This window comes from Heptranchias perlo, chromosome 21, assembly GCF_035084215.1.
Source record: "Heptranchias perlo isolate sHepPer1 chromosome 21, sHepPer1.hap1, whole genome shotgun sequence".
In the NCBI taxonomy this organism is placed as follows: Eukaryota; Metazoa; Chordata; class Chondrichthyes; order Hexanchiformes; family Hexanchidae; genus Heptranchias; species Heptranchias perlo.
The window spans coordinates 38336858-38352489 of record NC_090345.1 but is presented as its reverse complement, the minus strand read 5'-3'; the positions used below and the strand labels follow the sequence as shown (position 1 = coordinate 38352489).

Genomic DNA, 15632 nt, shown 5'->3' with positions numbered 1-15632 from the left:
TAAATCATATCCTAAATCATATCTAAATCAAGGATGGTAACAGGTTAAAAGAAAAAGCATACAACATAGCAAAGATGACTGGTAAGCCCGAAGATTGGGAAAACTTTAAAAACCAGCAAAGGATGACCAAAAGAATAATAAAAGAATATGACAGTAAACTAGCAAGAAATATAAAAACTGACAGTGAAAGCTTCTACAAGTATATAAAAAGGAAGAGGGTAGTTAAAGTAAACATTGGTCCCTTAGAAGATGAGACTGGGGAAATAATAATGGAAAACAAGGAAATGGCAGAGGAATTGAACAGATATTTTGGGGTCGATTTTCGCACCCACGATCGGGTGCGTTGGTGGCGGGGAGGCTACGAAAATCAGCGATTCCCAGGGCGGTTCGGGAGCCCGGCTCCAACCCGCCCCATTTCCAGGTTTCCCACTGACGCACTCACAAGAGCGCACAGCCCCCGCATGTGGGACTCCCGCCGGCAATGAAAGCCGACGGGGTGCCACTTAAGGTATTTATTTAGGTATTTCAGGTCGTTTACAGACCTGATTAACATGACATTTTAGGAGGGGTGGGATTTTGAAAACAACTGGGACTGTTTCCTGTACAGGGGGAAACACTCCCAGTTCAAATGGACGTGTTGCAGCCATCAGCCTGTGGCAGCTGCAAAGGTCCATTTGACAGGTGGGGGGGGAGACCCTCACTCATTGCAGGAGGCCACTCTGTCACTTTGGACAAAGTTTGGACTCCACCACCCTCCTCCTAACAATAAAATTCACCAACTTGCTCACTTACCCTGGTGTCCAGACACCTTGCGGACCCCCTCAGATGTACATCTTCCGGATGGGGGCCGCCGTAGCTGCAGTCATGACCTCCTCAGAGGGCGAACAGCATCACCAGCCTCGCCGGCCACGCCGTCTACCTCTGACACGTGGAGCCCCACAACACAGTGCTGTGACACATCCACCTGCACAGCAGGAGGGAGGGCAACTGCAGAGAGAGATGCGTCGCAGAGGGCACTACCCTCGCCACAGAGTCCACAGACTGAGGCTCAGCTTCCTGGACCTCTCTGAGCAGCAGTGCACACGGAGGCTCAGATTCACTCGACATGTAGTCGTGGACATCTGCAGCCCTCCTTCATGCCGAGCTGCTCCCGGCTGGCCCGAGCACCATCTTCTTACCTGTCGCTGTCAAAGTCACCACTGCCCTCAACAACTTCTCCTCCGCATCCTTCCAGGGTGCCACCAGGGACATCGCCGACGTCTCTCAGTCGTCTGCACAAAAGAGCCCTGCAAATACACCTACACCCACTCTGCAGTGACACAATGGGTGGCATCAGGTATGGGTCTTCATAGTGATCCTCAGGAAAGGGCATTATTGCACAAACCAGACAAGATTCGCAAAGACGTGGCAGTAGTGGTGCCAATATAATATGTAATGTGAGTTGCTCAGAAATTAATTATAAGTAAAAACCATGACAAACCCTCAAACACCCTTGTGCATCCCCTTCATGCTCACAACACGTTTGCCTTACACTTCCTACTGCACATATGTGATGCACGCCCTGTGGCTGCAGCACAGGTAGTGGCAGGTTGAGTGAGGCTGACCGTGAAAGAGATGCATGAGAGGGTGAGTATGAGATAGAGCCATGAGATTGTATGAGGATTGGGTTGAGTGGTAGTGGTGGGATGAGTACTGGGGAGGTGAGTAAGTGCAGGTAAGATGAGGATGAGGTTTGAGTGGGTGTGAGGGGTGATGTGACAGAGTAGTGTTGGCTGTGCAGAAGGAGATGTGGGGTGGGGGCGGTGATGTGGCAGACGGAGTGTAGGGGAATGAGTAAGTGTACTCACTTCGGCTGACCTACTTAGGTCATTGCAGCGCCTCCTGCACTGTATGCAGGTGCGCGATATGTTGGTGGTGCTGGTGACCTCCTCTGCCACCTTGAGCCAGGCCTTCTTGGTGGCAGAGGCAGGCCGCTTCCTCCCGCCCGCCGGGGGGAAGATCTCTGTCCACCCCCTCCTCCTCACCCCATCCAATGATACCTGGAGTGTGGCATCATTAACATGGGAGCAGCCTTCCCCCTGGGCTGCTCCATGCTGTAATTTTTCCTATTTGTTGCAGCATCAGTCAGTGGAGGACTGCCCCTTTAAATAGAGCTCCTCCAGCTGATCGACCTTACTGCGCATGCTCAGTCCGCCCGACGCGCAGCTCAGCAGCGGGGAACCCGGAACAAGAGGTAAGTGGATCCAATCAACCTGCGATCACGCACGGGGCAGACTGATTACACCGGGCGCGTTACCCACGCGCCCAATCTACCCCCCGCCGCGAACCCGCCACCAGGGACAGCTGTGGAGAGTCTGCGTCGGAGGGCGTGGTCCTCTCCAAACTCTGCTCAGCTGGACAGAGATCCAGAACTCGGGGGGCCATCAATGGAAAAGGGAATTATAGAAGGTCAGCAACAACTGTGTGAGATATTGGCAGTCCTGCCAGGCAAATTCACCACAATGTCCCAGAGGATAGAGGAGACCAGCCCAAACATTTGTGGAGTGATGTCGCAGGTCCTTGCGAAGATACAATCTTCCATTGGGAGACTGGCCTCCTCTGTGGAAGTTGAATCACGGAGCAGTAATGAGTCCCTGCAGGCCCAGACGGCAGCCTGGCAAATTCTGAACACTAACATGTCCACCGCCTTACACAGGCTGACCGATAGATTAGACATGAGCTTCCAAGGAATCACTGATCTCTTCTAAGCTGCTCTCCTGCAGAGAGGCAGGAGTGATGTGCCCATGACCCAGGGGAGGGAGGCTGGTGATAAGGGAGATGAAAGTGCAGCCTCCTCTCAAAGCGTTCCCATGTACTCGGCACGCTGCCTCCTCTCCCCCTGGCCCGGTCTGCCCCTGAACAGGTGCAGATGGAGCAGTCTTTGGCAGGGCCCTTTGGCTCTAAAATCCAGTGGTTTTCGGCTGCGAGCACCTCAAAGGTCAGAGCAGGGATCAGAGCAGCCTGCCTCAACCTCTGCTGAAGCCATGTGGATTGCACCATGTAGAACTGCCAGAGTTAGAAAGAGAAAGAGAAAAGCTTCATAGTTCACTTAGGGTATTTTTCAATATTTGTTAATATATTTAATTTCTTAAATCACATTAAATTTATTACTTTGCTACACTTTCCCCACTCTTGAATGGCAAGGGCCAACTCTGCTTTTTATTTGTTTGGTGCTGAAAGCGAAGACATGAATTGACTGAGACCAATTGGTGGATGTGGAATAAGTGGATGGGTGGTTACAGGACTTCTTGTGTAAGTGGGGGGTCCAGGGGATGTTATAGTTACTTTGGTCCAGTGTGAGTGACTAACTGAACCTTCGAGCTATTAGGGCATCTCGAGCAGCAATGTGATCGGCTGGTCTGGTGTTGGGCACCCAATCTTCCTCTTCCTCTTCCTCCTCGCCATTGAAATCCACATCAGATGAGGAGTGCTGAGCGGCTTGTTCCTCCGGCACCTCTAATCCTCACTGCTGTGCTACGTTGTGCAGAGCGCAGCGCACCACGATTATCCTAGAGTCCCTCGCTGGAGATTACTGACGGGCGCCTCCAGACCTGTCCAGACCACCTGAAGAACAACTTGAGTATGTCAATGCCTTGCTTGATGACACATCTGGTTGTCATATGGCTCGTATTGTAGCACTCCTGGTGTTCATCAGTGGGATTCCTCAGAGGTGTCATCAGCCCGGTTTGAAGGGGATACACTTTGTCGCCTAGCAGCCACCTTTTAAGGCTGGTTCCAGGTCTGAACATGTTGGGGATGTTGGACTGCCCCAGTAGGAAAGCATCATGGCAGCTCCCAGGGAATCTGGCGTAGACCTACATGAACCTTTTTTTGTGGTTGCACTAGGTGGCAGGCGCATGCACGGTGGGTTAGGATCGCGTTTCACCTATTTGACTGTTTACTCCCCAATCCCCGTCCCTCTCCTGTCTGTCGTTAATATCGAGGCCATTGTTTTCAAATCCACTGAAATGAAGGGAGCCGGAGCTATTTATTTACAGCAGAAGGATGTTTATAGCAAGGTAACTGCCTCAGGGCAAGCGCCTTCCTAAACCTGCCTCCCTATGCCTGCTGCAAGGAAGATAGGACATTTCTTAAAGCTGGGGATTGGTGATGTGGAATTTCTCTCTCTTTACCTCTCTCCATTGTATCTCCCTGTATTCCCTCCCTCTCTGTGAGTGCTGGGAATGGTGCATACACTCGGTTCCAGAGGGTGACAGTGTAGAGTTATTAGTTGCACGCATTATTACTGTACAAACAGATTGTGCGTTTTTTTTAAGACACAGACAGGAATCTCCAAGTACGTTGCTAATGGTTACTTGAAGGATATCCTGTTTTATAACAATAATCATGTATCATTGTCAGGAGCCATTGATTTATGATAATAGGATCTGTCAAATTACATTTTTGTTACCTGCTATTGTGGAGTTTTTAATCAGTGTTTTGGGGATGGAGATCTGGTAGAAGGAGAAAGGGTGAGTCTAGGTTTGGGAGAACTTCATGGGATACGGGAGCCATGGGAGTTGTGTCCTGAAGTCTGGCAATATTGGAAAGAGGAACTGGGGTGAGGGAGCATGGGGAGGGGACTGGTGGAAAGGAGGGATCTCTGGGTCTATGAGCACTTAGAGGAAGGGTTTGCGATCTTTGGGGTGATCCTGAAATATCAGATGACTGGGAGAGATGGGGGTGGGATGGGAACTAGGGTATGGGAGCATTGAAAGATCAATCCCAGGATCTGCTAATACTTTGAGGCAGGGCCTGTGGTCTTACAGCTTTGAAGGATAAGGAATTGGTTAGGAGGTAGGAGACAGGGAGTAGGGACAATGGGTATGTACTCCAATTGGCAGGATGTAATTATCAGTGTCCCCCTGAGATCTGTACTGGGACCTCAGCTTTTCACTCAATTAGATGAAGGAATTTAGAGTTGTATATATGAACATAAGAATATAAGAATTGGAGATGGAGTAAGCCATAGGGCCATTCGAGCCTGCTCCACCATTCAATAAGATCATGGCTGATCTTCGATTTGAACTCCACTGACCTTCCCGATCCCCATATTCCTTGATTCCCTTAGGGTCCAAAAATCTATCGATCTCAGTCTTGAATATACTCAATGACTCAGCATCCACAGCCCTCTGGGGTAGAGAATTCCAAATATTCACAACCCTCTGAATGAAGAAATTCCTCCTCATCTCAGTCCTAAATGTCTGACCCCTTATCCTGAGGCTATGTCCCCTAGTTCGAGACTCTCCAGTCAGAGGAAACAGCCTCTCAGCATTTACCCTGTCAAGCTCTCTTAGGATCTTACATGTTTCAATGAGATCACCTCTCATTCTTCTAAACTCCAGAGAGTTTAAGCCCATTCTACTCAATCTTTCCTCATGGGACAACCCTCTCATCCCAGGAATCAATCTAGTGAACCTTCGTTGCACCACCTCTGAGGCAAGTATATCCTTCCTTAGATAAGGAGACCAAAACTGCACACAGTACTCCAGGTGTGGTCTCGCCATATCCCTGTACAATTGTAGCAAAACTTCCTTACTCTTGTACTCCAACTCCCTTGCAATAAAGGCCAACATACCATTTGCCTTCCTAATTACTTGCTGTACCTGCATGTTAACTTCCTGTGTTTCGTGTACAAGACACCCAAATCCCTCTGAACACCATCCAATTTAATAGCCTCTTGCCATTTAAAAAATGTTCCGTTTTTCTATTCTTCCTACCAAAGTGAATAACCTCACATTTTCCCACATTATACCTCATTTGCCACTTTCTTGCCCACTCACTTAACCTGTCGATATCCCTTTGCAGACTCTTTGCATCCTCCTCACAGCTTAATTTCCCACCTAGCTTTGTATCATTAGCAAACTTGGATACATTACACTCAGATCCTTCATCTAAGTCATTAATATAGATTGTAAATACTGAGGCCCAAGTACCGACCTCCCATCCTCGATCGCTGACCTTCCCTCCCCCCGATTGCAGGGGACGGTCCCCATGGGTCCGCGTCTGCGGCCTCCTGCTGCTGTTCGGTTGCCGGGAAGGAAACGGATCAAAAAAATGATAATCTGGCACTGCCGTTAAGTTCGGCAGGACCGCCCCGCCCTCGACCTTGTTCCTCGGCCATTATCGGCCTTCCCTGCATCCATCCCACCTCCCCGTAAATATTGGGCTGTGGAGCGAAGAGAGGTGCGGGGTTGAATAGGATATTGGGATTCGGGATATTGGTACTGGGGGAGGGGGTCTTTGGGAGATTGGGGCTAGGGGAGGGGAGATTCGAGAGATTGGGACAGAGGGAGGGGAGGGGTTCGGGAGTTAGGAACTGGGGAGGGGGGACAAGAGAGGGAGAGGGTATCGGGAGTCAGGGGAGGGGCACGACGGAAGAAGGGAACACTGGGGAATGGGGGTTGGGAGATTGAAGTTCGGGCAGGGGAGAGAGGGAATCTTGGGGTTGGGGGATACTTTCTCTGTTCTACCTTATCAAGTCCCTTCACCACTTTAAAGACCTCAATTAGATCACCCCTTCTAAACTCAAGGGAATATAAGCCAAGTTTGTGCAACCTGACCTCATAATTTAACCCATTAAGCCCGGTATGCTTCTGGTGAGTTTGTGCTGTACCCCCTCCAAGGCCAAGATATCTTTCCTGAGGTTTGGCGCCAAATCTGAATGCAGTTCTCCAGATGGGGTCTGACCAAGGCTCTGTACATGGACACCTAAATCCCTTTGCTCCTCCATAGCTCCTAGTCTCTCACTATTAAGAAAATATTCTGAATTGTCTTTCACAGATCCAAAGTGGATGACCTCACACTCCCCCACATTGAACTCCATCTGCTATAGTTTTACCCACTCACTTAGTCTCTTTATGTCGCTTTGTAAATTTCTGCTCCTCATCTAACCAATTCACTGTGCCTCCTAACTTAGTATCATCTGCAAAGTTGGATATAAAATTCTCTATTCCTTCATCCAAGTCACTGATGTATATGGTGAACAGCTGAGTCCCCAGAACAGATGCCTGAGGAACACCACTTGTCACATCTCACCAATCAGAGATCATTCCCTTTCTCCCTACTTTCTGTCTCCTATCTCCCAACCAATTAACAACCCATGACACAAGGTTACATCCAATTCCGTGCATTCTCAGTTTTGTTAATAATCTTTTGTGTGGAACCTTATCAAATATCTCTGGACGTCCATATAGACAATATCCATAGACACTCCCCTATTCACCATGTTAGTGATCTGCTCAAAAAATTGAACTAAATTAGTCAGACATGCCCTTTCTTTCACAAATCCATGCTGTCTCTTTTTGGTCAGCTTTTATTTGTCCAAGTGCTCAGTCACTCTATCTCTGATGATAGATTCCCATGCATCCTATTTTCTGATGATTTTCTGATCTCCACAGTGGTGATTTTAAGTAGAACTCATTCCCACCATTCAGAACTCTAAGCCTAAGTAACTGGTTCATTCAGGAAATCAATAGAAGTTCTCAGATTCATAGTGAAAGTATAATATGAACAAGTGACATTACACAAGTGATGTTGACTATAATTCACTTGTAACTTCAATACTTGAGAGTCACCAGCACAGTCCACTACTGGAATATAATTAAATGCCGTAGATTAATAATGTACCATTGGTAAATATCCCTTCTCTGTCATCTAGTACTAATCAAAGGCCAGTGTTAGAATTAATCACAAGGATCAAAAATGTAAAATGGACGAGTTACAGTTGCAGCTAAAAGAGTTGATGAAAGATGTTTTTCTCTTGCAGCAACGCACGGAAGGATTTGTTGAAAGAGAAGCTCGATCAGCTCCAATGTCACTTCACGTGGGGCCCACAGATAGACAGTATTGACTTGGACGACATGAAGCATAGATTGCAAGATTTGATACATGTTGGTGTGAAATATCAAGCCATGTCTCACAACCAACTCGCTTTTGTAAACTGTCTGCAAGGAAACTGTGATGAGGCAATTCAAAACTTAAAGGAAGCTGAAAAGATTCTGAGGGAGAATCATGAACATGAATTTGAAGAAAGAAGCATCATCACCAATGGAAACTATGCCTGGGTATATTATCACATGGGCCAACTGACAGAGGTCCAGTCCTACCTCGACAAGCTGGAGATGATCTGTAAACGATTTACTAATGGCTCTCGGTATACAGCAATGATACCTGAAGTATACGGGGAGAAGGGTTGGTCACTGTTGAAATCTTGCAGGAAATATTATGACGAGGCAAAGGAATGTTTTGAGAAGGCTCTGGAGGAAGATCCTGATGACACAGAATGGAATGCTGGCTATGCGATTGCTCTGTTTCGTCTGGAAGGGTTTTCTTGTACCTCAGAGAGTGGTGAACACAGTCAATCAATGAAACAGTTGCGACGTGTGCTGGAGCTTGATCCAGATGACTCTGTCGCCATGGTGCTGTTGGCTCTAAAACTACAAGAGTTCAACCAAAAGGAAGAAGCATTCAAATTAGTTGAACGAGCATTGCAGATGTCCCCTGATCTTCCATATGTAACTCGTTATGCAGCAAAATTTTTGAGAAGAGAAGGAGCTGTGGAAAAATCTCTGCAGCTGTTGAAAAAAGCATTAGAAATTACCCCAAACTCTACCTTCTTACACCACCAAATAGGTCTGTGTTACAGAAGCAAACTATTTCAACTGAACAAAAATCCAGGCAGCAAAGACCCTCGCAATCCTGCTTTTCAACAGAAAGCTAAGTTGATCAAACTATGCAAGCATTATTTTGAAAGGTCATTTGAGCACCGTCCATTAACATTTATTACTGCACAACTGGATTTTGCAGGAATCTGTTCATTAAATGGAGAATATCACAAAGCAGAGGAGATCTACAGCAATCTACTGAAATTAGAGGATATTTGCCCTGGTAATAAGCAGGCAGTATGTTTCCAGGCTGGATTATTTCAACTCCAACATAAAAGATCTGAATCAAATGCCATCACCCATTTTCTGGAAGGACTTAAAATCCAAAGTGGCACAAGAGAATGGGAAAAGTGTCGCACCAACTTGAGAAAGATTGCAAAAAAACAAATTGACAGGAATCGAAGAGACAGCAAGGCCTTTGGTATTCTTGGGTTACTGCACCAGCTGGATGGGGAGAAGCGTGAAGCTATTGGATGCTTTGAAAAGGCCTTGGAGTTTGATGGTGATAATGATGAATATCTAAGTGCTCTTTGTGAATTACGCCTTTCTATCTAGATCAACGCTGACTTTCCCAGCTAAAAATAAACACAGAGTTTGAAAGATACAGTAATAATCTCTGATCTGTGAACAAGTTTGGCAGGGTACTCATCTGACTTAACTTATTTAATATACGCTGTTCATACTTTCATTCTAAGCAACCTTTTGTTTGTAAATGTATAAATATTCGTGAGTACAGTCCCCACTACTTATAACGGGCGCGTTGGTGCGAATTCGATTTGTCAGCTATACACGATGGCCAGAATAACGTCTGAAGAAAGTTTATTTTCATTGTCGCCCTGTAACGAGCCCCCCGCAGCTTCATGATTTCCAGCCTCAATGGAAGTGGTTAAATTCCATGGCTAAAGGATATAAAAATAGATTAAAATGGTTACAAATAATAAAGCTTTTAGTTGCAGATACAGATTTTCCAACCAGAAATGTTAATTTGCTGTAATATCAGAGACTGAGTGTTAAAATAACCAATAAAATGAAACTGTAGCTACGATTTTATTTGTGTCATTGATCTGTGCTAATGCTGACAGTAAGTGCTGTTCATAGTTCAACCTTTGAGATGGTGAACTGTACCAGCTCTGTAAGGAACATTCAGACCAGCCTTTAACACTGGCAGTAAACTTAACAGCTGTTGTTTGTGAAGTGAAACATGGCACTTGCACTGCTAGCTGTAGTCATAACGCTGTTAGAGAAAGGTTAGAAAGGAATGGTAGGGAAGGTCCAGAGGATTAGGACAATGGAAGAGCATAACTTTGGGGGAGGCTGCAGAGGCCTCACATCATATTTAGATCTGTTGGAAAACCAGCACCGGGCAGGGCTCAGCCTTTCTATGGAGGTGTTGTCTCGGGTTTGTACAATGCTGGAAACAGATTTAAAGGTATTGGAAGTTGTCCAGTGCCCATTGGACTGTACCACGAATGAGTCAACACCTTCAGGAGAGGAGAAGAATGGAAGAATAAGCAGAGGATAGTAAATGAGAAACAAAAGTTTTTGAGGCTCTTGGATCCTTCCAGGCACCGTAATCACCTCTATCAGGAGGTCACTGAGTGTTATCTATGTTTGATGAGGTACAGGAACCATTAGACCTTTGTCTCCTCAATCGACATTGCAATGTGATGCCAGAAAATTAACCTAATGCTGAATAGACAATGCACAGCTCCTTCACTCTGAGGCAATAATGTGAGAGTGGTTTGTTTGAATTTTAACTTCTGGGAATCAAGATTTGCTCTGACTCCATGGCCCGTGGCCCCAGTGAGAAAAACAAAATAGTAACAGAAGAGATGGGATTACACAAAGCAATGGAAACAATTATAGAATAAATCTTTCATGTTCTCAAACAGTAATACCAAAATATGAAATTGATGGACAGGAAAAGACCATCTGGTCCATCAAGCCTGCCCCACACCATGATGGCCGGGCCATCATGGCTAAACACTTCTTCTCTCCCCCGACCTCTGCCCTTCACACCTGCCCCACAGGTATGTTATCTCCTGCGAGAGGCAAAAAACAGAAAAACCCAGGGCCAAAAATAAGAACATAAGAAATAGGAGCAGGAGTAGGCCAATCGGCCCCTCGAGCCTGCTCCGCCATTCAATAAGATCATGGCTGATCTGATCCTAACCTCAAATCTAAAGAACACAAGAAGTAGGAGCAGGACCCGGCCACTCAGCCCCTGGGCCCGCTCCACCACCCACAGGGCCTTGACCGATCCAAACTTAGCTTCATGTCCAATTTCCTGCCCACTCCCCGTAATCCCTAATTCCCTTTACTTCTAGGAAACTGTCTATTTCTGTTTTAAATTTATTTAATGATGTAGCTTCCACAGCTTCCTGGGGCAGCAAATTCCACAGACCTACTACCCTCTGAGTGAAGAAGTTGCTCCTCATCTCAGTTTTGAAAGAGCAGCCCCTTATTCTAAGATTATGTCCCCTAGTTCTAGTTTCACCCATCCTTGGGAACATCCTTACCGCATCCACCCGATCAAGCCCCTTCACAATCTTATATGTTTCAATAAGATCGCCTCTCATTCTTCTGAACTCCAGTGAGTAGAGTCCCAATCTACTCAACCTCTCCTCATATGTCCGCCCCCTCATCCCCGGGATTAACCGAGTGAACCTTCTTTGTACTGCCTCGAGAGCAAGTATGTCTTTTCTTAAGTATGGACACCAAAACTGTATGCAGTATTGAAGGTGCGGTCTCACCAATACCTTATATAACTGCAGCAATACCTCCCTGTTTTTATATTCTATCCCCCTATCCCCCTAGCAATTAAAGCCATTCCGTTTGCCTTCTTGATCACCTGCTGCACCTGCATACTAACTTTTTGATTTTCTTGCACTAGGACCCCCAGATCCCTTTGTACTGCAGTACTTTCCAGTTTCTCGCCATTAAGATAATAACTTGCTCTCTCATTTTTCCTGCCAAAGTGCATAACCTCACATTTCCCAATATTGTATTGCATCTGCCAAATCTCCGCCCACTCACCCAGCCTGTCTATATCCCCTTGTAGGTTTTTTATGTCCTCCTCACTCTCTACTTTCCCTCCCATCTTTGTATCATCTGCAAACTTTGATATGTTACACTCGGTCCCCTCCTCCAAATCGTTAATATAGATTGTAAAGAGTTGGGGACCCAGCACCGACCCCTGTGGAACACCACTGGCTACAGGTTGCCAGTCCGAGAATGAATCATTTATCCCAACTCTCTGCTTCCTGTTAGATAACCAATCCTCCACCCATGCCAGAATATTACCCCCAATCCAGTGATTCTTTATCTTGAGCAATAATCTTTTATGTGGCACCTTGTCGAATGCCTTCTGGAAGTCTAAATGCACTACGTCCACTGGTTCCTCTTTATCCACCCTGTACGTTATGTCCTCAAAGAACTCAAGCAAATTTGTCACACATGACTTCCCCTTCTTAAAGCCATGTTGGCTTTGTCCTATTAAATTATGTTTATCTAAATGTTCCATTACTGTCTCCTTAATAATAGACTCCAAAATTTTACCCACCACAGATGTTAGGCTAACTGGTCTATAATTTCCAGCCTTCTGCCTACTACCCTTTTTAAATAAGGGTGTTACATTAGCAGTTTTCCAATCTGCCGGGACCTTTCCTGAGTCCAGAGAATTTTGGAAAATTATTACCAAAGCATCCACAATCCCTACTGCCACTTCCCTCAAGACCCTAGGATGTAAGCCATCAGGTCTGTTTGAGAGGGGGATGGGCACAGGGAACCTCTGCACTACCTGCCTGCACCTCTTACACTGCCTGGTGGTCACCCATTCACTTCCTGCCTGTACACCCTTTACCTGCGGTGTGACCAACTCGCTAAAAATGCTATCCACGTGGTTCTCAGCATCGCGAATGCACCAGTATGTATCCATCTGCAGCTCCAGTGCCACAATGCGGTCTGTCAGTAGCTGCAACTGGATACATTTCCCGCACAGGAGGTCGTCAGGGACACAGAAAGTGTCCCTGATTTCCCACATAGAGCAGGAGGAGCATGCCACGAGGCCGAGCTGTCCTGCCATGACTTACCCTTTAATTGATTTAAATTAAATTAAAATTAAATGGATCCCACCAATCACACTGGAATTAAGTGATATACTCAAGGGCCCCTGCTTAACAGTCGTCCCTGCTGCACAAAGAGACCGTAGTAACCACAAAATATATTAGATTAACATAAACCAAGCAAAAACAAATTAAGCCTCAAATACAGTTATTTTTGAATATATTACTCCAGTTAAGTAGTTTAAGCTTTAATTTTAATAAGATACCAGTAGTTTTACGCTTCTAGTTTTTAATTCAATTTTACCCAATTCCCTAACTCAGAGAAAAAAACTAATACTCACCAGCCAATCACCTACTTGCTGTCCTGTGACGGCACTCCTTGTTTTTTTCACCAATTGCCTCTCGTCTCCAAGTCCCGCGCTCTCTCCCAGGTCCGCTCCCGCCTGTAGCTCCGCTCCGAGTGCGGATAGGCCCTCGAGCCTGGGCCTTTAGTAGTCTCCAAGTCCCGCGCTCTCTCCTAGGTCCGCTCCCGCCTGTAGCTCAGCTCTGAGTCTATAAATTTCCTCTCCGATCCCCTCAGGCGATCGATACCAGTCCAGTAGATCACATGGACCAAGGGTTATCTATAAATCCATATGATGCTATCTCTTCCCCAGTCAGGAACCAGTCCAGCTCCCTCTTGAAGGTATGCAGAGAGTCAGCACTCACCACACCAGCCGGCAATGTATTCCAGAGGCTCACAATGATCTGGGAAAAGAAGAATTGCCTAACACCCAGTCTATTCCTATTTTCCATGGTTTAAATTCGTGTCCCCTGGTCCTCCCCAGTCTGTTAAACTGGAATAATCTATCAATAGAGACACTATCCAGCCCTTTAATTATTTTATAGACCTCTATCAGGCCACCTCGAAGTCTACGCTGCTCTAAAGTAAATGAACCAAGGTCCTTGAGCCTATCTGAATAGCTGAGATTCTTTGAGCTAGGAATCAGTCTTGTAGCTCTCCTCTTGACCTTTTCCAAGGCCGCCTTTGTCCAAAAGAGCATTCTGCTGCTGACACCAACTTATACTGTCACCCCTCCCCTGTTGGTTGATGATACATCAGGTGGGGGGCAGGGAATTCGGCCTGCTTCCCACGCTTTGCACCCCTCACCCCACAAACATATTAAATGCAGGAGGGCATCCACATTGGTGGCGGGGGGATGAGGGGGGCATGGGAGATTTTCTGGTGGTGCTTCCCCTCCCAATTTTCATCCTTCATCCATTTCCGGATGGTAAAGCGGAAGTAAATCCAGACCCTTGTATCTCACTCAGTGGTGGATGTGTGAGTTGACTGTTGTTTCAATGTTAATTCTTTTGTCACATTTCTAATTCTACCAATCTGGAGATCAGTGTGAGTGATGTTACAAACACTTAATGCGTTTCTATCAAATTCCTCTCCACTATTTTAAAATAAACAGGTTAACGCCTTTATTAAAATAATGGAGAGAGGATTTTGTTACAAGTGCGTTCAATGTTAGTGCAATAACAACATTCAGACTAATTTCCAGGATTTTTGTTTTTTTGGCTCCAAGGCAACGGAGACGACCTGAATCTCTTCATTCGATCAATCTCTCAGTGCAAAGCTCCTTATGAGAGGATGGTTCAAGGAAATAATTAACCCTTTTTAGAATAAACAACATGCTTGATTTATGTAACCTACTGGTTCAGATATAATTATTTAGCACATTGTGAGCTTTAATACTGTATTCCAACATTTATCTATTGTTATTATTTATCTTTTGGTCGCTTTCAGTTGGTGTTTATTCTAGAGATCTGATTGGTCGATTGGAATCACATGATCCACAACTCAGTTATTCTTCTGCCAATTTCTTTGGTCCATGGGATCATGTGACCCAAATCCTTAATACTGCTCTAGTGATCTGATTGGTCTGTGGGAACATGTAACCGATGGGTGGGGTCTGACTGGTTTCTTTTCTTTCAATAATGACAGTCACTGTGATTCCTTGTTTTAACCGGGCCCTGCTCCCACCTCGACCTCACCAGTCTGGGGCCGGAAGTGTCCCCCTCGGGGGCTTCAGGCTGTTGGTGTCACGTTCACTGCCCTTTTTGCTGTATCAAGATAATTTTCTATATTTAAAAATGTTGAATACAGCTATACTGAGTGGGCTGCAAAGGACCAGGAACTTTGATCTTAGGGTGGGTGATGCCCTGGAAGCATCCTCCCCCTTTATACTAATGGCCCTGTCCCTGAGATTGGGAATGGTGTCAGTGCTGGGGCAGACTGGTGGGCGGGAAGTCCTGCCACAGCCCAGTCCCAGTGGCTCAGCAGCCTGACTCGAATTTCGGTGTAACAGACACTTAGATCATTTTATCATGGAGATGTATTTGAAGCATTTTGTCTAAGTGGATTTCAGAAGCGGTGACTGAGGAATATGTTGAGAAAGCAGAGTTGAGATCAACCATGCAGGTTGGGTTTGTTGGGTCTTTCTCTGATGGTGAACAGGCCGATGTTGGTAATGGGACCATTGGAGTTCTGTGACATCATACACTGCTCATGTTCTGGCACCACTCCCCCTGGAGAGCAAAACAGTGGTGGTTAGTTTCGATTATCAGGTTCAGTTTCTAGTTTCACATTCAGGAAACAGATAAGCTGGAAATGATAACACACTGAGCACTGTTCTTGATCAACTCACCATTGGAGGTAAATTTGAAGAAGGAATTCATTGAATTTTCCATCTGATCACAATTATGAGGTAAAGATTATTGGAATTCCTTCTGTATTTAAATTTACGTGTAGACTATTGAATAAGGTGCTTGTTTTGAGAAATTCAATAGTATACGTTACAAAGCAGTTGAAAAGCAT

General features: G+C 45.8%; 1 protein-coding gene across 2 annotated transcripts in view; it reads left to right on the top strand.

Moving 5' to 3' along the window:
- Nucleotides 1–9750, top strand: part of LOC137340163 (interferon-induced protein with tetratricopeptide repeats 5-like) — a 39606-nt gene extending 29856 nt beyond the window's left edge. For both annotated transcript variants that reach the window (XM_068002515.1, XM_068002516.1), the window contains one exon: nucleotides 7808–9750. In XM_068002515.1, the coding sequence (XP_067858616.1) occupies nucleotides 7808–9260 (1453 nt within the window). In that variant the 3' untranslated portion in view covers nucleotides 9261–9750. The remainder of the gene's footprint in view (nucleotides 1–7807) is intronic.
- The last annotated feature ends 5882 nt before the right edge of the window (nucleotides 9751–15632 follow it).